Source organism: Clarias gariepinus, chromosome 4 (assembly GCF_024256425.1).
Source record: "Clarias gariepinus isolate MV-2021 ecotype Netherlands chromosome 4, CGAR_prim_01v2, whole genome shotgun sequence".
In the NCBI taxonomy this organism is placed as follows: domain Eukaryota; kingdom Metazoa; phylum Chordata; class Actinopteri; order Siluriformes; family Clariidae; genus Clarias; species Clarias gariepinus.
Genome location: NC_071103.1, coordinates 37,591,348 through 37,618,677, shown reverse-complemented (window position 1 = coordinate 37,618,677; position 27,330 = coordinate 37,591,348). Strand labels below are relative to the sequence as shown.

The 27,330-nt window shown below is 39.3% G+C and overlaps 1 protein-coding gene across 1 annotated transcript in view; it reads left to right on the top strand.

Annotated features, from left to right (window-relative positions):
* Positions 1-27,330, top strand: part of LOC128520968 (myosin-IIIa-like) — a 43,872-nt gene that overhangs the window by 4,992 nt on the left and 11,550 nt on the right. The window contains exons 2-4 of the mRNA XM_053495438.1: positions 7,160-7,294; positions 24,619-24,723; positions 25,952-26,051. Coding sequence (XP_053351413.1) covers positions 7,160-7,294; positions 24,619-24,723; positions 25,952-26,051 — 340 coding nt within the window. The remainder of the gene's footprint in view (positions 1-7,159; positions 7,295-24,618; positions 24,724-25,951; positions 26,052-27,330) is intronic.

Genomic DNA, 27,330 nt, shown 5'->3' with positions numbered 1-27,330 from the left:
AACTCATTCATGGAATAAGCCCTATACAACCCGTGTTTTTGTGCTATTGACATCGATTTATTCACATGTCGTTGATGCGAAAGCGCTGTTTTATATAATGATACCCCAGATTGAAGAGACCCTTGCAGGCTATCTCTTCTGGGAGCTCATCATCCCTGAAAAATCCAACACTCCCCACCAAGCCGTGTAGACTTACATCTACGTGGTGGGAAAATCTTTTTCACGCAGCGGGTCAGGCTGGTGCTGCCCTGCACACCATGGTGGTTCGTCAGTCGTTGTTTCCAGCATAGTCCTTGGTTCTGTGTTCAAAGCTTCAAAGTGAGCATAAAAAATTCATCTGTTCATCTGGCAAGGATGTAGGTGTAAAGCTATTTGCATATGACTGGAGTTTGTAGTCTGTTATGTGTGCTAGAACTTTTTACATTTTCCTGGAGTCATGTGCGGTGTAATAGTTTTCTAGTCTTTGTCTGTAAACAGCTTTGGCGGCCTTAATGCTCTTGCGAATATCGTATCTTGCCTTTTTGAATACTCTGGTGTCACCACTTTTGAATGCTTAAGTCCAAGCACGTGGACTATGACGTACCTGAGCATTTATCCATGGTTTCTGATTTGGATATGCGTAGATGATCTTCTGAGGTTTGATATTTTACATGCATGTGCTGACATAAGCCGTTACAGTTGATGTATATTCATCAATATCCACTGTGGAATCCTGTTGTGTTGCTGCTGTTCTAAAAAATTCCCAATCAGAACATGCAAAGCAGTCTTTCAATGTCTATTCAGATGTCTCAGACCAAACTCTTTAAGCTTCTGTTTGTAGGTAGGGTATAAGAAGAGTGTGGTGTGGTCAGAGCGGCCAAAATGAGGTAGAGGTTTGTCTAATCCTAGTGTAAACATGGTCCAGTGTTTTCTGCTCTCTCGTAGGAATGTCTACATGTTGGTAGAATTCTGGAAAAACTGAACTGAAAGTTTGCACTGATTAAAATCTCCTGCAATGATAAAGATGTCGTCTGGGTCTGTGGTCTTGTGTTTTCTTATAGTATCATGAAAAATACCAAGTGCTGCTTTTGTGTCTGCTTGTGGCTGAATGTAAACAGCGGTGATGAAAATAGCACTACATTTTCTCGTTATGCAAGGAAGTGATTATTATTATTATTATTATTATTATTCAATAAAAAAAATCAAAGACACTACTGAGTGAATGAAATTTTAAAACTGCAATTATATAACTCTTAATAGGATGTAACTCAGTTTGCGGCAGTTTCTCATCATTTAATTATAAATCTCTCATTCATTCTCTATACTGCTTATCCTGTACATGGTCACTGGGGGGGTTTTACACTCTGAATGATTGCCAATCCATTGCAGGGCACACACGCATACAGCGGGAAAAATAAGTATTTAGTCAGCCTCCAATTGTGCAAGTTCTCCCACTTAAATACAGTCATACAATAGGTATACCTCAACTACGAAAGACAAAATAAGAAAAAGAAAATCCAGAAAATCACATTGTAGGATTTTTTTTTCAATTTATATTTTGCAAAAATAATTTATTTGCAAATTATGGTGGAAAATAAGTATTTGGTAAAAATCCCCCCCCCAAATTTTCTCTCAATACTTATTTACCATTTGTAAGCAATGACAGAGGTAAAAAATTCTTTGTAAGTCTTCACAAGGTTTTTACACACTGTTGCTGGTATTTTGGCCGATTCCTCCAAGCAGATCTCCTTAAAATCTTGCGTGGAGCCCCACATCGAGGGAGATTATAAGTGGTCTTGTATGTCTTCCATTTTCTAATAATTGCTCCCACAATTGATTTTTTTACACCAAGCTGCTTACCTATTGCAGATTCTGTCTACCCAGGTGCAGGTCTACAATTTTGTTTCTGGTGTCCTTTGACAGCTTTTTGGTCTTGGCCATGGTAGTGTTTGGAGTGTGACAGTTTGAGGTTGTGGACAGGTGTCTTTTATACTAATAACAGATGCCATTAATACAGGTAATGACTGGAGGACAGAGGAGCCTCTTAAAGAAGAAATTACAGGTCTGTGAGAGCCAGAAATCTGACCAAATACTTTTCCACCATAATTTGCAAATAAATTCTTTAAAAATCCTACAATGTGATTTTCCAGATTTTTTTTTTTTCGTTTAGTTTCTCATAGTTGAGGTATACCTATGATAAAAATTACAGGCTTCTATCATCGTTTCAAGTGGGAGAACTTTCACAATTGGTGGCTGACTAAATACTTATTTTCTTCGCTGTAAAATCTGCAATTTGGAAATACCATTTATCCGAATCTGCATGTCTTAGAACAGTGGGAGGAAACCAGAGTACTGTGTATGTTTGTGTATGTGACAAATAAAATTTGAATTTGAATTTGAATTTGAGAGTAGCTAAAGGAAACCCACCAAGCACAGCAAAATGCTGACAGACACAAGGCAATAATTAAACCTTCGACCTTGGAGGTGCAAGGCCGCAGTGCTAACCACTAAGCCACTGTTCCACTAGGTATAACTCTAAAACAATGCAATGTGTAGTTTTTTAACAAGTTAAAAATGACTCAAAATGAAACATGTGCTGTTAATGGGCTGTAATGGGTAAATTAATTAAATCCTTGTTTATTAGAACAGTAACTCTGCTTTACTACATCACACTGATTATTTTCCTATAACAGCACAACGCAAAGGTTCTTTATTTCCTCATTATACTTTTTTTCTCATGACAATCTATTGAAAAAAAAAAACTTTCTACTTTACAGAATCATTTCCACTTTTTAACAGAATGAGTACTTCCAGTATAAATATGTTTCAGTTGTGTGTGTGTGTGTGTGTGTGTATTCCTTGTGGTGTGTTAGTCCCTCTCACATTCTACTAAATCTGTCATATCAGTTCCCTTTCAAAAGCTAAACTCAATGCTGCGTGAAAACGATATGGGAACATCTTTCTGCGTTGCCGGTTGTGAAGCATGTATGTATCAAACACGGAATTCCCCCTTTCTCTCGCCGGATCAGGAAGTTTTCCATCCACTTCTCAAGCGTGTATCGGCGCTTCTTGTGAGTGGACATACTCTCGCTTCCGCGGGTATGGAGGAGTAACTGCAAAAATGTGATCAATCGATGGGCATATCGTATTTGGCCGCGGGAGCGGAATTTTTCCACAAACGCTCAAAAGTTAGATGACAGGTTTCTGTCGGGTGGCCGGGGGGAGGAGCCTCAGCGGCGCTTTCTCTCTCCTCCCCCCCCCCTCCTTTTTTGGCAACCTTCATGATGAGTTAACTCTTTCATTGAATAGCCCTATTCATCCTGTGTTTTTTATGCCATTAACTTTTATTCGAATATTGTTGCTATGAAGGCACGGTTATATGATGATGTCCCAGATAGAAGAGACATGCGTTCCTTCTTGATTCCCCCATCTCGCCCTCCGGCCTGTTTGGCGACGCAGTTAACGTCGCCACTAGGTTGGGGAGGCGAAATTATATGAATACACCTGAATCTATGAGAAGAGCACACCTGAATCTATGAGATACACTGCAGTCTCTCTCTCTCTCTTTCTCTCTCTCTCTCTCTCTCTCTCTCTCTCTCTCTCTCTCCCTGTATCTGAATATAACTCTGCTAAATCATGTTAAAATAGCTGTAGGTGGGGAGAGGTGTTGTTTGTACTCATTAAGAGTCCCCTCGTTCTCCCTTTTAAGGTCTAAAAAGCAGAAGCGTCCAGTCACTGCGGCTGTACGCAGCATGACTCAGGTGGACTCTAATAAACCACGTCAGATTTAATGTTCTGCAGCTAAAGTTACCCTTGCGTCCCAGATATTCATGTGTGTTTTGGTTCTCGTGTGCTCATCTGTGTTATGGAGATTTCATGTGTTATGCAGAAATGCTGCGCCATAATCTGTACATCAGGATCATATTCTAATGAAACATCATCAAATTTAATTTTGATGATGCACCACTACTTAAGACCATAAGTACACTAAAACAAGAAACTACAAGATACTAACAGATTTTAGCAGTAACAACAAAACAACATCCTGTTAAAAGGTCAGTAACAAGTTCATTTGCAAGGTTATTAGCACAATAACCTAATAGACAAGTTTTAAGAAAATTGTTCTAACAGAACAAACTAAGTTAATTCACAAATTACTTAAATTCAAAAGTTAATTCACTAGCTAAATTGATTTACAAACTAAATTATTAATCAAAGTTCATTAAAATGCTTAATGAATTTACTAAGTATCTAAATTTACAAAATACATCATTTCACAAACTGAATTGACAAGCTAACTTCATTCACAAGCAAAATCTTCAAGCTTACTTAATTTAGAGGCTACATTAATTCAAAAACTGCACTATTCTACATGGATCATATACTAGGAGAACTTAAAGGGTAAGTTAATTCACTAGCTACTTTAATTTACAATTTGAATTGGTATATAAATTAATTTTATTTAAAATTAACTTGATTCACAAGCTAAATTAATCTATGATGATAATTAATTAAAAATAAAGGTAGTTTGAAATTCACAAGTCGAGTAAGTTCACAGAACCCCAAGTTAATTTACAAAATTCACCCACCAAGTTAATCAATACATTAAACTATTCTACACCATAAACCAATTCACGTTTTAACTTAATCAATTCATTAAGTTAATTAACCAGGTAGTCTAATTTAATTGCTAAGTTAAAAGCCAATAGGTGTGTCGTAAAGCCCATGGTAATGTGTGTATGTGGTGTGAAGTCAGCTTTGTTGCTGCAGTGAATTATTTATTTCGGCACTAGAAACGGGTTTTATTAAACAGAGCGTGCATCATACTGAAGGTCACATTGTACTTCATTACACTGTTTGTATATTAATTTATTATTCAATCTGTTATTATTCATACCGGATCTCCATGGTGATGTGGTTACAAGTGTTTTTTTTGTTATGACTTAACAACAAGAAATGACTTTAAATGTCATTCTGACCGCAGCAGAAATAAGAATGACACACACTTACACACGCACACACACACACACACACACACACACATGTTTAATGTGGATGTTAAATATTTTCTGAAACAGGTGCGTTTGATTTGCTTACGCTGTATATTGGAGAGTGTCTATTAAACCATTAGAAAGGCTTTTGTTTGGTAAAAGACACTCTTCAGTCAGTTTTGTATAATTTTAATTAACACTTAAACACATAATGGTTAAATAGGTGAGTGCTTTTAAAATGTTATGATGCTGTTTCAGTTTTTTTTTTTTTTTTTGCAATCAGGCACTTATCCGGTGGCCATGACGCCCTAAATTTAATACAACAATGAGAGCCATGATGCACTGACTGGTTAATACAAAACACTGATGCTTGCCTACAAAGCTAAAAATGGCCCAGCACCCACTTACCTCTCTGCGCTAATTACACCACGAACTGCACCACGTTCCCTCCGATCCTCCAGCACTGCTCGCCTCATCCCACCATCTCTCAGGGATCGAGGGCGGCATTCATCCAGGCTCTTTTCTGTTCTGGCACCTAGGTGGTGGAATGAACTTCCTCTAGATGTCCGTACATCAGAGACTTTGACTATCTTTAAACGACGACTCAAGACGCATCTGTTTCTCCAGTACTTGGACTAACCCCCCCCCCCCCCCCCCCCGAAAAAAAAAAAAAAAAAATCAGATGTGTTGGACTAATGGTACTTGATTATTACCCTAGTTAACCCAGTGTAAGTATGTATCCAATGTTGTAAACATTAAAGCACTTTTTGTAAGTCGCTCTGGATAAGAGCGTCTGCCAAATGCCTAAATGTAAATGTAAATGTAATACAATCATGTTAAGAGAAGAGCACTTGAGGTCATGCTGTTGTAAGAAAATAATAAATGAATAGAAAATGTTTACTTTGCGCTAGAAGCAGTTTTACTATTACTATGCCGTTAATTAATAATACAAGTGCTGTACCAAAAGTAATGCAAAAGTAACAGATGTAGGTGAATCAAATGTGCACATGTTGGTAGAGTCTTAGTGTGCTACAGAATGTTTACAGAGTTGATAACATTGACAAGAACAATATGTACAGATGGACAAAAGTTTAAAGAAGGGGAAATCAGTATTGTAGACAAACTATGCAGTGGAAGACCATCAACTGGACAAAGGGGATTCACATGTTTTGGATTACTGTTATGATGGAAGACCCATCCACCACTCATTTTCAGAAAGTTCTTATCCAAAATTGTACAATATTGGTGCCCCTTGATGCGGCAAAGTCGGCCTGTACCTTTGGCAGATAAACAGCCACAAAGCATGATGTTTACACCCCGATGCTTGACTGTAGGAATGATTTTCTTAGGGTCATAGTTAGCATTTTTCTTCTTTCAAGAATGACAAGTCGAGTTTATGCCAAAGAGCTCAAGTTTGGTCTCATCTTTTACTTCAATCTTTTACTGTTCATTGGCAAACTTTAGATAGGCCTGTATATGTGCCTTCTTGAAAAGGGGGACCTTGCATTTCTAAAGGATTTCAACCCATGGCAGCGTATTGTGTTAACAATGGTTTGTTTGGTGACTGTGGTCGCAACTGCCTTGAGGTCATTCACAAGCTCCTCCTGTGTAGTTCTGGGCTGATCCCTCACTTCTCCCTTGATTATCCCACTCCTCCCATGTAGTTCTGGGCTAATCCCTCATGATCATCCTTACCCCATGAGGTAAAATCTTGCATAGGGCTCCAGACCAAGGGCGATTGAGGGTATTTTGTGATTTAAAACAGTTTTTTCCTTCTTTACAAGCTTATAGCTGATGGTTTTGTAGCCCTTTCTAGTCTTGTGCAGGTCTACGATCTTGTCTCTGAAGTCCTTTGACAGCTCTTTGGTCTTGCACATGGTGGTGAGGTTTGAATGAAAGATAGATTCTGTGGACAGGTGGCTTTTATACACACAAGTTATTATTAGGAGCACCTTCTTAAATTCATAACCTTCTCAATTAATGTTCCATTTATAATGTTTTTTTATATTCTATCTTTTAAAATAACATTATGATAACTATAGACCTTTCATTTCTTTGAAAGTGGGCAAATATATAAAATCTACAGGGTATCCAATAATTATTTTTCCCACTGTATTTCTGTAATTATTCTGAGAGCTACTGTACATCTAATCTTTAGAGTTGTCTCTCACACCCTGCTCTTGTTTCAGGATATCGATGAGGAGATCGAGGCAGAGTACAACATTCTGAAAGCGCTCTCTGATCATCCCAATGTGGTGAAGTTTTTCGGAATGTTCTACAAGAAGGATCCTAAAAATGGAGACCAGCTGTGGTTGGTGCTCGAGGTAAAACATCATGCATTTCCTTACTTTAGCTCAAGTACTCAAAGCCTGGTGTATGGTGTATTATATGTCTAAAGTTATGGAGACTTTGGTGTAAATGTAATGAGAATGTTGCACTGTGAATAGAATTCTCAACATGAATGACCACTAAGTCCATTCACAGGTTAACTTTGACTAGTTATGTACAGGACAGTTTATAGATCAAAACTTATACTCCTGGTCACACACGGAATGCGTAATTTGTGTTAACAGGTTTGTTTCTTCGGTATTATTGTAATCACATTTAAATTCTGGCCCATACCCCCATCTTATTTGGCATGTGAAACAGGTTTGTGTCAACAGAAATTGGGGCTTGTGTTTTTTAATAAGCCAGTAAAGCAATCCTGAATTGCTAAAGGATGAGGAGCCTGAGATGTGTTGTTTCAATCATGTAACATTCAGCAAGCATTTTATCTGGGTTAGGGTCAAAGTGAATCTGTTAGGTAATGATGGCTGCAGTCAGGGCATAGGAACTAATGTACATGATTTTAATAGTTTAATAAAAAAAATATACCTGATTTAACACCTGCTCCCAGGACAACCCCCTAAAATCCTTCATCTGGCCTTCCAACACATTAGCTGTAGTGTGTCCATTGCTTGGCATGGGGATGGGATCAAGACTTTACTTTCTCTGACCCAGACAGTGTAGCAAACAAAGTTCTCAAATCTGGATGACGAAACAAACACCAAATTCTCAAACCCTAGCAGCCGAACAAGTCCACAAGCCAGGGAGATGGAGCAGATACAAAATCCTTAAACCTTCTGGGCCTGTTCAACATCCTGGGGTTGAGAACTCCCTGTCTGCAAAGCTGCCCAGCCAGAATGTGGAACAGTCAAGAAGTTCTCAGACCCAGGAGGTGGAATAGACAGAAAGCCCTAAAACCCAGGAGGCAGAGCTGATGTGAATTCCTCAAACCTGGGAAGCAGAGCAAGCACCAAGTCTTCAAAAACAGGTGGCAGAGTGAGCATCAAATCCTTAAACATGAAGGGCAGAGTGAGAATGATGTCTTACCAGGTAGGTGTTGGAAGCAGTGTATGGCTCTCTAATACTGCCAAAAGAAGAACTAGAGGCGCCAGAGAACACTGGGGTTAGAGGGGGTGCAGTCTCTTGGTAAAACAGGGTTGGGCACGATGCATGGCAGGGCCCAGGCAGTGCATGGCAGGGCCTAGGCGGTACATGGCTCTTTAAAGGCACTTCTGGGTTTTCCAGGCTGTCAGAACATAGAACAGTGATCTCAGATCTAGCTAGAGTATCAAGTTTACAAAGCAGACAGGACCTTCGGGCATAACAGAGCTAACTGGGCTAACAGGGACAGCTCTGAAAAAGGGGGCCTTAAATTGTGTTGAAACTGGGTCATCTCTGGGTCACCTCTATCTCAAGCTGAGCAAGTTGTCTTTTGAGCCCTTCTCCTTCCTCCAGGAAGAATTCCAATGCATGAAGCGCTAAAGGTGCAGGACGGCATGTGTCCATTTTGCTAGATGGCACACAGCAACTGTTGATGGACTTTGCCTTTACCCTCTGTATCATAGAGACATTTAATAAGGAAAATTAAACACAAGAACCAAAACCAATTTGAACACGGGGCCATACAAACAGATAAGATCAGGAACAATATAAAACACGATAAAATAGACTGAAGCTTAAATAAAGGAGGTAATCAGGACAATACAAATAAAAAAAATAAAATAAATTGAGGTGCAGTAAAATGTGGTAGTTATAATATACTTAAAGTGTCTGTAAGAGCCAGACCCAGTAGCATCTATATCATGTGCCTGTTCCAATGCGAAAAGGGTTCGATTCCTGCTCCATGCTTGTATGCATAGAGTTCGCTTGTTCTGTGCTTAGTTGGTGTTGTTTTTCGGGTATTCCAACGAGATGCAGATTAGGCTAACTCGTGTTTCCAAATTTCCCATAGTGTGTGCGTGTTTGTGCCCTGCAGTACCTTTGCACCCCATCCTAGTGCCCCAAGTTCCCTGGGATAGGCTCCAGGCCTCCCATCAAAATAAGTGCTAACGCAATGATTTTTATCAATTATATACCACTAAACTTGAGCCAGGACCATGAGCACCCAAGGCTCATCTATATCATATCTAAGGGTCAACTCGTCCTGGCTGATCTCACAGAAAAGCCTATGTAGCGCAAATTGCTGAAAATAGGTTAATGGTGGCTCCCATACAAAGATATCAGAATACCCAGCGCACCACAGGCTGCCGCTTATTTGTCTTAGCAGGCAAAGAGTTCAAAGTTGTTGATCCAGCAACCTAATCCAAATGACCATGGAATGTGATAGACAGAGAAGTTAAATTCATGGAGACCCACAACCCACGGCACCCAAATGATTAACCATCTAATGTCTTAATGTTAATGATAACGGCCTTATTTTTTTGCATTTAAGGTTATGGATGATCGATGTGTGTGTGTGTGTCATCTTTGATATGATGAGATTTTCTGTTAATAGAAAACAAATGTCATCACTTTGTACTGTTACAATCAGGTACAGTAGGACAGTATTAAATGCTTTGTGGTTTCTCTGAAACAGGATAAGCTGGGTTTCTTTCCTGATTACGTTTAATAAGAAGAAACAAATACTGAGGCTGTTGAGTGAGTAAATGTTTATAGCTCCTATAACAGTGAAAAAAATGCAATAAATAAATGTAACTGTAAATGGATAAAAGTACAAAGAACATCTTATGATAAATAAAAAAAGGAATATAAGGAAACTTTTTTTGGCAAATTACTTTGCTTTAAGAGAAGTAAAACACATTAGGATATGATGTTTTGGAAAATAATAAAATTTTGGTGGTAAGATTAACTTGGTTTGTTATACCACCATTGATTATTTTCCTATAATGTCGACCTGAATCTATGTTTGTGCCTTATCATTAGGCCTGTGGTAAACCTTATATCACAGCACAGTATATGGTTATTATTATTAATATTATTATTATTGGTTGTAATGAGAATGTAGTGAGAAAACCATGCTCCTGAGTTCACCATGTTTTATATTTCACTTCCTCCTAAAGCATTTGAAAATGCCACAGTTTTGGTATTAGAGAAATAAAGGGCAATCGAGGCCAACACCATGTTCTTTAACCATAACGCCCATTTGTGTGTTTTGGTGTCCCTGACCTTGAATCTCTCACTCTTACCTGTTTCTATCTTAGTGAGCCAGAGACATAAAGGACGCTGTGTTTGCATAAGGAGGTTGTCTTGTTTTACATGAAGCATTAAGTTGTGTGTTTATTACTGTACTAATGACTTGAGTCTTAAAATGAAAATTAGGATACTCATGTCACCTCATGGGACGTGTGAAAAAGGCGAGATGGTTACAGAATGAAAGACTGAATGGCAGGAAAATAAATCTTATCAAAGTGCAGTCACTGGGTCAGTATGCTACAGGACAATAAAATGTTAAATAAGAGTTTAAGGCACACACACACTCACACACACACACACACACACTAATCACATTAACCCTATTCCTGAGCAATGTCAGTGTAAGAAGGGAAAAGCGATGCATCCATCATGCATAGTGTCCACTGTACAAGCCTCTGGAGACAGTGTTATGATCTGGAGTTACTTCAGTTGCTCAGGTCTAGACTCAGCAATGTTATGTGGTAATAAAATGAAGTCAGCTGACGACCTGAATGTACTGAATGACCAGGTTATTACATTTATGGAGATTTTCCTCCCAGATGCCATATTTCAGAACTTTTTTTTTTTTCACACATGAACTGAACACCAGTGCTGTAATCAAAGCGAAATAAAACATTAGTGTGTACATTTCTGTACCAGGTAATTTACACACACGTACTTATGGATTGTTTTGTCTGGGTAAGTTCTGAAAGTCAAAACAAACAAACAAGTATAATGTTTAAAAATATGTATTTACGTTAACAGTTCTAAAACAGTATTACTTAATAAATGTCTATGGAAGTAGAAATATTGATATAAATGTGATGATCTTTTCATGCAGTGGTGACACTTTGGTGCAGTGGAGCTGCCTGTTTCGATTAGATCAGGTTCAGTGAAAGTGGGACACCAAACCAATCTGCCTGTGCGTGGGGTGGGCTGGTGAGGTGGAGGGAGCTTTAAAGCGACAGTCTTTACCATGTTCATGAACAAAAATAAATAAATCAAGCTAATGAAAGATCAGACAAAAGGAAAGAGTGTGGTAGCCTTTTCAGCCATTGTGTTCACTATTTGTTAATATCAAATCTTGATGTTTTCCTTTTGTAAGTATTACAGAAATGCTCAAGCTCAAGGTGTTCATTTTTTTTTCTTCTAAAATTGCTTTGCATGTCTTAATGCAAATTCTCTCCAATGCAAAACCCAAACTCAGCAACTCAAACTGGCTGCAGTTTAGCAACTGAGACGTGACAAAGATGGAGGGGGGTGTGACACAATGAAAGGGGTTAAATTGCCATGGTTACCGTCCTCCCCTCTTGTCTGAACTATAATTTTCCATATTTCAGAATGTTTCTGGGTGATTACACAGAGGGCCGTTGCTAAATTGCGCTCTTGGCTTTGTTGGCTCCTGATCAGCTGCAGCGCTGATTGTGCGTCTGTCTGTCTGTGTCCTTTATACTCTTGCTTCTAATTAGAGAGAGAGAGATCCTGCAGCTTTCATCTGCTTTTGGCAGCGCCTCTGCCTTTAAAGGCCCCGACTCTTCGCCCTCACTTCAAAGAACGGTGATGTTGTGCAAAAGTCATCCATATAAGCCCAATATTACATCGGTAATGACCACAGCAGACTCGTGGGTGTAACACTTCGTTACTAGAACAAGATTTCCTGTTTATTTGTTGCTTGACGCTAATGGCTTTCCCAGTGCATTCACAACTGGGATAGATTCGAATTGAAAATTGGCATTGTGGCTGCTTGAATGTTGTGTTTGATGTTTCCTTGTTAATACGCCATTTCTCTTATTTTTCAAGTTCAAGCAAATAGTGAAGGAATAAATTTGTGTGTGCTTTTGATTTTACTCCAGAATAATAAGAGCACTGATTTTTCGTCTAGTGTGTAATTAGGACCTGCTGACCCTGCTTAGAAGGAAGAGTGAGCAGTAGTGCAGCAAATAAAATAAAAACACAGAACACTATGTTTTTCGATAAATCCTTTTTACAAAATGGCCAACATTGTCTTTGCTGATCTGGTAATGATTTATTGTTTTGAAACCAACAAACAGCATTTAACCAGGTTCTAATTATCATTCAAATTAAAATATTTAGCACAATGTTAGATTTGAGAATAATTTGTAGGGTAGATCAGTTTATTCTTTTGTTACGCAGTATTCTTCCACCCACCCGCTGGGAGACATTAAAGTCAAACCGGAGCGTTCGAGTCAAACCGGGACTTGTAATATGGATGAAGTTGTTTGACATTCATAGAAGCCTTCAAGCACAGTACAGTGATGAGACGTTTAGCGTCAGTAAAACATTTCAATGCTGCAGACATTTTAAAGAAGTCTATACATCATTGAATGTCGATTCCGGCCAAGGTTTCTTGGAGCCCACTGCGGTTGGTCTCATGAACATTCAAACAACTTGGCGAAACTTGCGGAAGAGACGCATCTATCTGTGTGAACTGTAAACACAATCATTCACAAACACCACTTGCGCATTACAGAAACTCAGCTGGAAGTTATAACCACATCCCCCATACAGTTCCAACCACCCTCCAAGCCATTTCCACATATTCTGATCATTAAAGGAGCTCCTAGGAGGTTCCTTGTTGATGTTTAGTACTATGCTTAAAGCGGTAGTTAAACTAACATTTTAACTTTCTTACTTTGTAAACCTCATGAATAGCCTCGAAGAAATCCAGATCTCACTCTATCTGATTTTTTTTTTTTGTGGGGCTATGCAAAGGAGGAGGTGTACAGGACAAAGCTTCACACACGGATTCAGGAGGTTCTCAGCAACATCCCAAATGACGTCCTTCAGAAAACTGTCCATCCCTGGCCATTTAAAGAAACTCGTTGACGCCACCAGTCCTTAAATTAAAATTTAAAGATTGCTTCTCATTTTCCTATGTAATGACATACATGTACAATTTGTTTCAATACATTTGTATTAGACATATGTACTTTAATGCCAATTTTTAATGCCTACTTACTTTTTACCCACCCTATAGAAACTGTTTTTGTTTTTTAAGGTCAGCTGTTCTGAAATTGTTCAAGAAAGTCTCTCATTCATGTTGTTCTTTTGAAGTAATGGTTTCTTTGCTGAAATTCAACCAGGAAAGCCTACACCCCTCTGAACAGTAAATGTTGAAATACAGTATGTCAGCCGCTTGAACTCCGAGAAGCATTTTAGGATGGTGCTCACAAGAGCCAGTTTAGATGTTTTTTGGCAATTGTACTTGGGGATACATTTAAAGTTCTTAAGATCTTTTGGATTGACTGCCCTTCATTTGTTAAAGTAATGATGCACCTCCTTTATTTTTACATAACCGGGTGTTTCTTGACATAATATGGATTTGTACAGTACTTGTGGTAGCACTAATAGGGCTATTTACATTTACATTAAGGCGTTTGGCAGGCGCTCCGTCATCGGAACAAGACTATTGTTTAAAGGATATTAAGAATGCAAGATATTTCACAAAATCTTAACAATTCCAGGTGTCTACTGCATCAATCTGATGAGAGAATGCCATAAGCGTGACAAGCTGTTATCAAAGTTAAGTGTAGCCTCTTTAAACTATCTTAAAGCAAAAATATATTCGGGGTTTGTTTAATACTTTCTTGTTTACTGAGTTATTCCATACATGTAATTTCATAGTTTGGATGTCTTCACACTTAAGGAAAAGGTGTGTCCAAACTTTTGACTGTAATACTAAAAGCAGATTTGTGTCTTTAAGCCAGTGTAACCAGACCTGCAGCAGGTGCAGAGCATCATGGGAGAGTTTGCCCTGAGTCTCTAACTGTGAGTAAGGAATGATGTTGATGACTGTCTGAAGATGACACTAATAACACGCCTGAAGCCTCAGGAAGTTAATCTGGAGTGATAAGTGTGGCGGAGAGGAGCCGCCCGATGGCTCAAAAGGAGTGTTTCAGATGTGACTGAGTATAAAATACAAACTGGAGTATCGCTCAAATGAAAAAGCTCTGGCTCAGAAAGACGCTTCTCTGATCCCCCAACAAATAAAAATACAGTACTGAGCCAAACAAATTGAGCTCCCATCATTTCTTCATACTTTGCTTTCTAAGAGCCAGACTTTCTTGGATTCTCCAGGCTTCCAGAAGGACTTTTTGTCTCTTATTGTTCATTGCAGTCCCAGCACCGGAGCAGTTTCAGGGTATTTTGAAAAACTGAGACTTTTCTCTATGTTTTGGCCTTTCGTCCACATGGAAATGCAATTTTGGTCGCTAAAAAACGGAGCTTTTATATAAAACACCTTCCAAAGTGAAAACTTAGTGTTTTTGTTCTGTTGTAACGTCACCTAGTGTGCTGATGAGATCATCGTCTGTGTGCTAGTCTGCTTGATTTGAGGTCAGCTTTCTTTATGAGAATATTTTGTGCAAAGGTGGACTTATGTTGGACAATATGTACAGTAAATAAGTGACTGTGTCAACGTTGCTTACTGGACTTTTTATATGTGTGTGTGCATACTGTACAGTATGTACTGTATATACAGTATGTGTGTGCTGATGCTGAATGCTAAGTGGTTGGAACAGATGAGATGGGGAATGAGGTCGCTGCTGAGGTTGTTACATAATAAAAGCACATTTTAAAAAGCTCAAGACCTCTGCAAAATGACTGAAAATATATTTATAAAGAAAAACAGACACACCATTGCTGCGGTGCCACTCCACCTTTAAAACTTCCTAAGCTGTGATTCAGCTCAAATGTGCAATGTTCAGTGCTGCAGCTATGAAAAGATGTCAGTTATTGAACCACACCACTGTCCGAGCGCCCGCAGAAAGCCTTGGAATATAGGCGACTTTCCTCCTTGTTCGTCTGATCGATACTTTGTTCTCAGAAACTCAAGTGTTTTTTGAGCTGTGAGCATAACAGGGCAATTTGTTCTCCCCTGCTGTTAGATCAATTAACTTCTTTGTACACGGTGGTGGAACAGGAAGGCAGGAGTGGCACAGAGCCCTGCAGGCACGCTGCAAACCAAAGCACAGAAAAGACCCCTGCGTCTTTGGGAATACACACACACACACACACACACACGCACATGTTTCTCCACCCTGACAACATTTCACCTTTTCTTTCCGCTCCGATGATAAATGTGGGTTCGAGCGGCCTCTCCCGAGAGCCAGCTTTGTTTTAAAGCGTTCAAAGCTGAACCTTCGCCTTGTCTTGATTGCAGGTCTATAAAAAGGTTTTCTTAATCGAAAAAGGGCTTCCCAAATGCTTAACCACACTTATTCACTGAACCCTAACAGGACTGGGGGATCATTTTGCATTTATTTTTGCATTATCGTCAAATAAAAATGATAAAGTGTCAAAGCTGAATGGCAAAATGTTTTTTAACTCAAATTATAATGCAGATTTGGCTTCTTGTAGTTACTCAACTAGTGCTAAACATTGTAATTTGTGTGTGTGTGTGTGTGTGTGTGTGTGTGTGTGTGTGTTGATCCCATTATTATATGGATACCCAACTCCATTTGTTGATTGCTGTTGTAGTGCACTCCACTTTTCTAGGAAGGCTTTCCTCTAGATTTTTAACATGGTTGTGGTGATTAATGGACCAGGCACTGATAATAGGACGTTAAAGAGGCTCCAGTTCCAGTTCATCCTGTAGGTTGAGTACAGTCAAGGCTTTATGCAGGACACTTGTGTTCTTCCACTCCAACTTGCTCCATTCCTATCATGTCTTTAAAGATCAAGGTGGCACGGTGGTGTAGTGGTTAGCACTATTGCCTTGCACCTTCTGGGCCCAGGTTCGATTCCCGTCTCTGTGTGCATGGAGTTTGCATCTTCTCCCCATACTTGGTGGGTTTCCTCCAGGTTCTCCAGTTCCTTCCCAAAGTTCAAAGACATGTAGGTTAGGCTAATAGTTTTTTTCAAATTGCCCGTATTGTGTGAATAAGTGTGTGTACAGTATAGGTGAATCCCAATTCTACCCCTTACCCCTACACTTAGCCCTACCCCTCCGTTTGGCGCGTTCACGTGAAGGGGTAGGGGTGTCTCATTTCTCTTTTGGTTGGAGGGGTAGGGCTAAGGGGAAGGGCCAGATAGCCCTCGAAACGAAGATTTTTTGGGACCTCACTTCAAACGAAGGGCTAACGAAATTTTCAAGATGGCCGCTCACTCGAGCAAGCAGACCCTTAAATTTAACGATTTTTTGCCATTAATAAGGATTTTTATGACAAGTTTTTATTATATGTATATTAATTTTAGTCTTGTGTTTGTGTTTATGGTGTTGTTTTGTAAAAAAACGTTTGCAAAAAAACCGCTAAAGTTTGCTAGCGGATAGCGCCGATTGCGCAATATTACAAAAATATATTTTTATGTCATATACACTTTACTGCATGCTACAAACAAATATGAAAGTTCAGTAGCACGGCAGTTTGCCGAGCTTTTGATAACGCATTGTTTGTTTTGCTTACGGCCATACTGTATGTGTACATGTAAATGAACGGATACGTATGATGACGTATAACAGTGTTGTAGTGGTGTCCCATTTCTTAGGGGAAATATTTTAACCCTTCCCCTTTCCACTTCGTTTTAAGGGACAAGGGGAAGGGGCGAGGGGTAGGGGAAGGGGTAGGGGAAGGGGTAAGGGGTAGAATTGGGATTGGGCTTATGTGTGTGCCCTGTGATAGATTGGAACCCTGTTCAGGATGTACCACGCCTCATGCCCTAAGTCTCCTGGGATAGGCTCCAGGTTCCCGGCAACCCTAAATACGGGATAAAGCGGTATAGACGATGAGTGAGTGAGTGAGTGATATTACATGAAAAATAAACCATAACATTAAAACCACTGACAGGTAAAGTGAAGAACACTGATTATCTCATTGTAGTGGCTCGTGACGAATTGTGAGTTATATTTTGCAGAAAGTGAACAGTCAGTTCTTTAAGTTGACATGTTGAAAGATGGTACAAAATAGCTAACATCACGATCTGAGCATGGGCCGGGTTGTGATTGCTAGAGGTCAAAGCAACTCCAATACACCAGGGAAGGGTCTAAAACCTTAGGCAAAGGCTAGATCATTTGTTCCAATCCCACAGTGTATCTCAGAATACTGTGTCTGGGGTGCTCTTGTCTACTGCTGAACAGGTCAAAGACATGCAGATTATGTTGACTGGTGTTCTCAAATTTCCTGTAGTGTGTAAATGAGTGTTTGGTTTATATGTGTGTGTGCCCCGCGATGGATTGGCTCCCAGTCCAGGGTGTACCCCGCCTCGTGCCCTAAGTCTCCTGGGATAGGCTCCAGGCTCCTCCGCGACTCTTTTTACAGAATAAAGCGGTATAGACGATGAGTGAGTGAGAGTAAGAGACTCCTATCAAGTGCAGGTATAATTCTACTGATTTCTTTAAAGCTTTGACAGAAAACTTTTCATAAACCCGACAGTAAATGGGTCTAAACAGGCCTCTCCTTATGTACAGCGGCACTTCCTGTTTGCACGTATCACTCCGCGTCATGTCTTTCCCGAGCTTGATCTCAGATGCTCCCAAATAAGAGGATAGCGTTGTTGCCTTGGCAACACCTAGGCCAATTTTGTGTAATTTCACGATGGCTTTCAGTGGAGAAAAGAGCTTGTACTTACAGTACCTTCACTTTCCATTCAGGGCAGAGACAGATTAATTAAAGCTGTCTTCAGTCTCCTTTGTTCTTTCAACATAAGATGTCTGGCTAAAACACCATTTCTCAAGATAGATCTGAAGAGCAGGGAGATATTTATGCTGCTTCTACGTCTTAAGTCCTACGCCTCGAGTCCATGCACATGCTGATGGTGTCATTTATAAATACATGTTTAATTAACCTTTTTTAATGTGGCCATTGTACAGTATCATCATTAATGTAGCAGTCATCATTAATAAACATCTAATCATTTTAAAGATCAGTAAATAAGAGGCTTAAAATATGTCTGGAAGATGTTTTGTTCTGAGGACCGTGTGTGTGTGTCTGTATGTGTGTGTGTTGGGATGCACACCTCTTCCAACTATTGGTGGAAATAATAGACGAGCTGACATTCATCATGTCAATTACACGGTCAGTCAACGTTTCTCCTCCACATTTTCCACCAACTTTTAGCCTCATTTTATATGTTTTTTAGAAATGCTCATAAATCAATCAAATGTAGTGAAGCACTCACTGTGACCCCCCGACTGACAGTGAAAAGACTTTCTCGTTAAAACTGATGGCCAGCTTGTCGTGCTCAGACACGTCACATGACCTACAGTCTAAACCTTTAATTTATGTCTGGATTTGAGATTCAGACCAAACTGATTACCAGATGATTATGATTAAGTAGCTTCCTCTCACTCAAGGACAAATAATTTCAATAATTAAAATGTATTTATTCTGAGAGAAATATTATCAACTCCAATAAAATCTGAGACTAGGACTAGGCAAAGGGGGAAAATGGTTTACAATCGGATTAAGTGCATAAATGAACATGCTACTTTTAAGAAGTTTAACAAATTTATTTTTGTGATTGAACTTTAAATATTCTAATATGTTGAGATACTGGATTTTGATCACTTTTCACTTTAATATGTAATAGGTTGATAGGAGGGCATTGGTGGCTTCCTGCCATGCCATGCGGGAGGCCCGGGTTCGATTTCAAGCCAATTTCCAAACCCCAGGTCCCAAGCATGGATAAAATGAGACGGTTGTGTCAGGAAGGACATCACTGTGCAGATTGGATGGTCCACTGTGGCGACCCTTCGACAGGAGAATAGGAGAGATTGACTTTTTAAAAAGAAAATTAAGGAAAAAATACTATTTTTAAACTTAATTTTTAGAGATATGGGTGGAGTCTGACTGATTCTGTCTGATAAAGCCTAATAAAATCCAGAACTAGCCACCATTGAATTCAAATGAAAGTATGTTAGTTGGCTACATTCAAAAGAAACCCAAACACTGTATGTTCCCTGCCTTACAACCAAGACCAAAATCTTAACAAGTTAGACCAAAGTCCAAGACTGGAATTAAGTTCTACATGCAATTAAAAGTTGTGGGTAACACTTTATTTGAAGCAGACTTCATCACAGATGCATTATAAAATGCTTCTGTCTGCGTTATGAATGACTGTTGCTCATCATGTTGGAACTGGTGTGGAACTGATGTAGAATTGTTTTCGGAAATTGGGCTTCCAGTGAAAGGACCTCTTAGTACTTCATCATACAGTACCCAGACAATTTGAAAAATTTTATTCTCCTGACTTTGTGGGAACAGGTTGGGGACGGCCCCTACCTGTTCCAACTTTGTTCCCTTCACTGGAAGTAAGGGGCTGAGCCCAACTACTGATAAACAACCCCACACTAGTTCCGACATGACTGCGCACCAGTGCATAAAGCAAGGTCCATAAAGACATGGATAAGAGAGATTGGTGTGAAAGAACTTGACTGGCCTTCTCAGAGTCCTGACCTCAACCCGATAGAACACCGTAGGGATAAATAATAGATAAAAGACTGTGAGACAGGCCTTCTCGTCCAAAATCAGTGTCTGACCTCACAAATGCACTTCTTATAATAAATAATAATAATAAGTAGACTATCATCTGCAGATCAGAGTGTGCGAACAGGGGAGTAAGTATGAAAAAGATCCGAAATACAGTATATGGAGGGCAAGACCATGGAGTGCTTTGAAGGTGATAAGGAGAATCTTAAGTGTGGGAGTTTTTTGACGTTTGTGTAGGATGGGAGTGATGTGTGAGGTTTTTCCTTGAATAAGTCAGGACCCTAGCAGCAGAGTTCTGAATGTATTGGAGCTTATTTATTATTGTATTTGGTAGACCATAAAAAAGAGAATTACAGTAGTCAAGTCGAGAAGTAATGAAAGCGTGAACCAGTGTCTCAGCATCCCTGATGTCTAAGAAGAGCCGTAGACGAGCTATGTTAGAGACAGAGACGAACTATTAGAAGGCAGATTTAGTAAGTGAAGAAATGTGAGGTAGAAAGGAAAGAAAATTATACCCAGATTTTTAACGGTGGTGAAAGGTCTAACCAAGGTCCCGGAAATGTTGACAGTATCAGGACAGAAAGAAGCAACAGTTTTAGGTCAACCAACAAGTAAAAAATCTGTTTTATCAGTATTGAGCTTGAGTAGGTTACTGGTCATCCAAGCATTTATGTCATCAACACAAGCTGAAACGGAGTTGGTGGGAAAGGGATGGTAATGTCGAAAACTAATATAGAGTTGAGTGTCGTCTGCATAACAGTGGAAATTGGGAACCATGACGGCGGATGATTTTACCTAGAGGAAGCATGTAGATGATAAACAGTAGTGGGCCAAGAACAGAACCCTGCGGAACACCATGAGAAACAGGAGCGGTAGAGGATTTAGACTGGCAGATGGTAATATAGTGTTGACGGTCAGACAGATAAGAAGCGAACCAGGATAAGGCAGTTCCAGAAATACCAAGAGCAGAAAGTCCTGAAATAAGAATACTGTGAGTGATAGTATCAAATGCAGAAGAAAGATCTAACAGAATCAAAATGCTAACAGAGCCATCATCAGAGGCCATAAAAAGGTCATTGACAACCTTAAGTTTCGGTACTGTGGTGGGGGCGAAAACCGTATTGAAAACATTCATACAGATTATGAGATGACAAATAGGACTGTAGTTGAACAGCAATTGGTCGGTAGTTGGCCATATCAGCTGGGTCAAGGCCAGGTTTCTTTAAGACTGGTTTGACAGCTGCAGTCCTTAATTCAAGAAGAACAACACCAGTGTTTAGGATTTTAGAAATGAGAAGTAAAATAGGCCGTTAAATAACAGGTACTGAGTATTTAAGCATGGACGTAAGGGCAGGATTAAGGTGACAGAAAGAAGGATTGACTTTACTGAGTAACTCAGAAATAAAAGCAGGAGTTGGAGGATTGAAATCAGTAAAAATACCAGTTGCAAAGTCCGTAGGGAAGTCATTTGAGTGGATAGGGGAGTACAATGTTGAAAAGAGAAAATGTATACAAATTATTTTATTTTGGAAGTAATGTAAGAATGACTTACAGGGACAGGAGGGCTAGTGAGTTTGTTAGCTACAGAAAACAGTGTTTTAGGACAGAAAGATGCATTTATGATTAGAGTAGAATAATAGCTGGAGTGTGCATTATTTAAAGTTAATTTATATAGCTGAATATGATCCTTGTATGCAATAAGATGCACGGTCAAGCCAGTTTTCCTATAAAGGCGTTCCAGGCGACAACCGATGGTTTTCAATTTGCGAAGTGAGGGGGTGATATATGTGTAGAAGGTACGATTCTGCATTTGAGTGGGGCGTGAATATTAAGGGCGGTAGAAAGAGCGGCAAATATTTGGCAAGAATATCAAGAGCAAAACTGTGTTCAGTAATATCTGAAAGATGTGTCTGTACAGAATCAGTAAACAGTGAATGATCAACAGAAGTAATTTTACAAAAATTAATGGTTGATTTTACCCTGAGGCAGGGGAGAGGCATTTCACAACTGAGTTCAATGAGAAGGTGATCAGAAAGTCCAATCTGAGATCCATACACAGAAACATTACGTAAACCAGTTGTAAAAATTAAATGTGGTGTGACCTTTTAGATGTGTAGAAAAATGAATGTGCTGTACGAGATTAAAGCATTCAAAAACTGACATGAATTCACCGGAGTCTGCACAATCTTTGTTAACATGTACGTTGAAATCACCAAGTAAGATCATAGAAGAAGACATCGCACAAGTAAGGGTTAATAGTTCATGAAGTTCAGTGAAAAAATTTTACATTTATTTGGGTGGAGGATACAAGAGAATTGCAATTATAGGAAATGTAGCAGAGATTTTAAGAAACCAGGTATTCAAAGGTTGAAGTTGCATGACAGTCAATGGTTTTAACAAGAATGTTACTACGATAGACGGCAGTCAGACCGCCGCCCCTCGATGTCAGATGGACTTTGGTTAGGTACTGTAGCTGTATCCAGAGGGGGTGAGAAGATTTAGGTGGAAATAGTCACTTGGTAATTGCCAAGTTTCAGTAAGCAGCAAGAAATCCAGGTCCTTGTTAGTAAGTGAACGACAGTTGAACAGCGCTAATGTAGGACGAAGCGCACAATCATTGCGTGTCTGTAGAGCAGGTGGAGACAAAGATACAGTAATTAATGCAGTACAATTGGTACCACGGTGGTTGGCCAGCAACATAGAATAGCGTATATCCAAACAGTTAGACCAAATAGAAGGAATAGACGAGGATGTCACACAGCGCGATGAGAGGTAGTGGCGACCGTCTAGTAATCCCAAGTTCCTTGCAGAGCCTGTATGTAGATGCGTCGAGACGAGGGTGTGATTTCAGGCTTCGTAGTTGAGATAACGAGTAGCTGAGTGCCATAACAACAACGCAGTCAAATAATAAGCCCAGTGTTAAAACTCTAAGCAAAGCAGGTAAAGGAACTTTGCGAGCGGTGAGAGACATGTTTAGATGCGAAAGCACAACATCACTGACAGATGAGAAACGCACATCTCTCAATTAAAATGCAGGACTTTAACAGTCAAATCAGATGGCGGGGGATATACTGTCCACGATAGATAGACGAAGGAGTGGAGACTCACCCGTCAGCTATGTAAAAGGCCCAAAAGAGCGCGAAGGCCAACAGGCAGCAGCAGAGCAGAGTGGAGCAGGTCGCTAGCGATGGGTAGAGGCAATTCAGTCGGAGTATAGTCCACAGTGAAAGAACAACAGTAGAGTCATAAACAATAATCCAGCAGAGTATGGTGTCCAGGAAAGGAGATGTAGCAGGGCGATCAATTAGAGTTATAATCCATAGTGAAATAACAACAGTAGAGCCATGAACAATCCAGATGTTGAGAGGAGGAGAGGAAAAAATGGACGGGAAGCAGAACGCGGCAAAACCAAACAAACACGTAAACGTTCGAACAAAACAACAAAAGCCGCAGCAAAACGCACACAACGTACTCAAACAGAGAAAACAAACACGAACACGAGAAATGTTCCAAGCAAGAAGCAGCAGCCAAACGCGCACAGCGTGAACTCGCCGAGTCCACTTCTTTTACCACTTCTGGAAGAATGGTAAAAAATTCCCATAAAGACACTCCTAAACCTAGTGGAAAGCCTTCCCACAAGAGTTGAAGCTGTTATAGCTACAAAGGGGGCGGGGCCAACATCACATTAAACCCTATGGCTTAAGAATCGGATGTTACTCTTCATATACGCATGTGAAGGCAAGCGAGCGAATACTTTTGGCAATACAGGGTATATATAAGTCTCTTAGTGAAAACATTGGGTAAAGATTTGCTTTTTGTTACATTCAGAACGCAAGCTTTTATCTTCATCTAGTTTTATCTTCATTTATTTATAAATTTGTACTTTAGCTGCTGCCTTTTGCCTTTTTCTTCCACGCTCATGTGATTTATTATATTGTCCTACAGATGTTATTCTGTGATATCTTGGACTGTTATTATTGTACTTTAAATAAATGTACGGGAACTGTATCTGAATGATAAATGTTTTTTTTATATTATTTGGGGACGTATTCAGATTTAATAAAAATATTTCTTTATTGATCAAATAATGAGTGAGAGACAATGCTCTGTTTATGAAATATTAATTTCAACCCCCATCATCCATCATTTATTCATTCAGTCATGCTGTGATTAAATCAATTTCACTACTCATCAGTGTAGTCTGGCGTTGTGTTGTTTTTGTTTCTTGCACTCCTACTCTAACCCTCAGGACTTGTGATGAAATTTATGGTGAATGAAGGCGTATAAAGCGATTGACATTTACAGACTTCAAGCACAATACGCTGATGCGACTCTTAGCCACAGTAAAACATTTGAACCGTGCAAACATTTTGAAGAAGGCCAGACGTCAGAGAATGACGATCCCATCAGACGTGAAGCAGGCACTGATGATCATGACTCCGTGTACTAAAAAAAACTTTCCACCTTGATGGTGTCCAATCATGAGTGAAACACTGGGATAAGTGCATTAGTGTATCAGGAAATTATATAGAGAAATAAAGAGAGCTTTAACTCTCAGAGCTGTGTTCTGTTATTCTGCACAATCTAAAGTCCTGGTTTGACTTGTCCTCATGAAGGTTTATGAATGATCTAAATGAACTTTTTTGGTTAATGAAGGCTAGATTTTCTAAAAATGTAATGATCTGTGTTTTTTTTTTTTTTTTCAGCTGTGTAATGGAGGCTCAGTGACCGATCTGGCCAAGGGAACTTTAAAAAGAGGAGAGCGAATGGACGAAGCTGTCATTGCATATATCTTACATGGGGCACTCATGGTATGTCGTCATCACCATCATCATCATCATCATCATCATCATCATCATTCTCATCCTCACTATAATCATTACAGTCATATATACTGTAGCTATCACGTCACTCAATCTAGCAGTTGTTAAAAAAAAAAAAAAAATAATCTAAAATCCCAATTGCAAATTTGGAAAGCCCAAAACATTAACTGAAACACATTTTTATTAAACACCAAATGCTTGCTGAATACGACAGTCTAACAATCTAAATTTCTACCATTTATCTTACGACTTACAGATAAACAAACAGTAAAAACAAACGATGTACATTATACACCACTTTTGATAATATTGGAACATAATTGAACATTTTATGAGAATTGTAAATTTTATCAAGTGTAACTGTGAGTACTTACATCCACTTTAGATTTAAACAATACACACCACTGCAATTGTTCAGTTATGTACTGTAGATGTTTATTAAAAAAAATACAAAAATCAGTCAAAACATGGAAACACAAAACATTTTGCCCCATATTGTGTGAGACAGACAAACAAACAGACAAATAGACACTTTACTGATCCTTAATAAAAATAAAAAATAAAATCAAGTAGCAACGATAGTAACACAATAGAAATGTAGTCACAATTACAAATTAACAGTTGTGTAAAGTGTAGTCAAAGAAATATACACATGAAAGACGGCCATGTTTCAACGGGAAATCACTCAGAAAAAAGTATATAAGGATATACATAAATGTATTTAAATATAAAAAAAGAATGAAATGAGTATATACAAATAAATAAATGAGTATAAATATTAGTGGACAGACTAGTGCAAAATTGAGATGCAACCAAGTTATAGCAAATGAAAGTGACAACAGCGTAATGCAAGACCGTTGGCTCCATTGGCTTTTCTGTGGGATTGAACCGGATGCTTTTGGGGCCTTTGGTCCCTACAGACACAAAAGAGTAGTTAATGTTATTCAATCCGCTTATCGGTGGTGTTCGTGTTATGGCGATAAATAGATAGACAGACAGGCAGACAGACAGGGATGAGCATTCTGAATGCCAGTGCATGCTGCCTGCATAGTCAGAATTCTATAAAGAAGTCCGTTATTCATGACTGATGCTTTCAACAGAAGAGAAAAAAAAAATCCCACTCTCAAAAATATTGTGTTAATAGTGAGTCATTAGACTTTCTATGGATGTTGCTAGGCTTTCAGCTTTCGCTCATGTTTGTGTTGTGTGTGTTCAGGGCCTGCATCATTTACACGAGAATAAAACCATCCATCGAGATATAAAAGGGAACAACATCCTCCTGACCACTCAGGGGGGCATCAAGCTGGTTGACTTTGGTGAGTAGGTAAATTGGTGCATTAATAAATGTGTGTGTGCCTGTGCATGTGCGTGTGTATATATATATATATATATATATATATATATATATATATATATATATATATGTATGTGTGTGTGTGTTTATATGGGAAGGTGGTGATTTTTTCTTCTTCATGCGGTCAGAGCTATTAACTCGGATGCTACTCCGATGCTAATTTGATGCTGCTTTACTTCCTTTTGTTAATGCACATGGAGGGGAAGAGAAAGAGAGAGAGAGAGAGAGAGAGAGAGAGAGTGTATACAGAGCAGGAGGAGGAGGAGGAGGAGGAGATCTTTCCATTACGCCTCCATCTCTACTCATTGTGCTCAGAAAAGCACAAATTGGAATCTGAGCATGCTTGCCTCTTATTTGCTTTCAGTATTTTATAGACAAATGAAGCTTTACGCCAAGGATTTTGTATGTTTGGAAACAAGGAACCGAGACAAGACATTGTTCTGAACTCTGTGACTCATCCACCCTTGACTGAGAGAGAGAACCTTCTTTTATCATTAGCATGTTCTGCTTTTTTGTTTTACATTATGTTAAGTAGAGCACTTCTTAAGTGCTGAAGCGGGCACGGTGCATCTGTATCATTAAGCCTCGGGAGCAATTACTGTCCCCCTCTTTCGTTTTATTCATCTTTCTGGTTTGTGCTCGCTATGCACCACACACTCGTGCGATTACTCAAACCCCATTCTGAGTTTAATCTCCTCTGCCATGATTCACCATGCTGCTCTTAACAACAACAAAAAAGGGAGGGGGTTAAGGATATACGTATTTGCCCCCCTCCTTAATAGGGCTATCAGCTCCAATCCACAGCCGAATAAAGCCCGTAATTAGCATGCCGGTGGAGATGAGGGAGTCACGTCTTTATGAAGGGACAGGATGAGACGCAGAGTTTCTGTGACGCTGAATGATGAGTCAAACTCGAATGAAACTTCAATTTACATCATAACATCAAAAAAAAAACAACACTTTTGTCAGGATTAAACTGCACGTCTCATGTGACATCACTGAAGCAAGGCCTGGGAGGAAATGCTCCCAAGGGTGCCTTTCAGTAAGTGAAACAAAATCCTCGGCTTGTAAGCCAATAGCACTTTTACTAAAGATTCTTCCACAGACTTTCTCATGCTTTCAGAGCAATAAAAAGCAGGTACCGTATTTATAGTACAGAGCTGCTGGGTGAGGAGATCATCTTGATCAGAAAGTGTTGATTAATTTTGTGTAACAGCAGCTCTGAAGTGCAGGGAATAGCA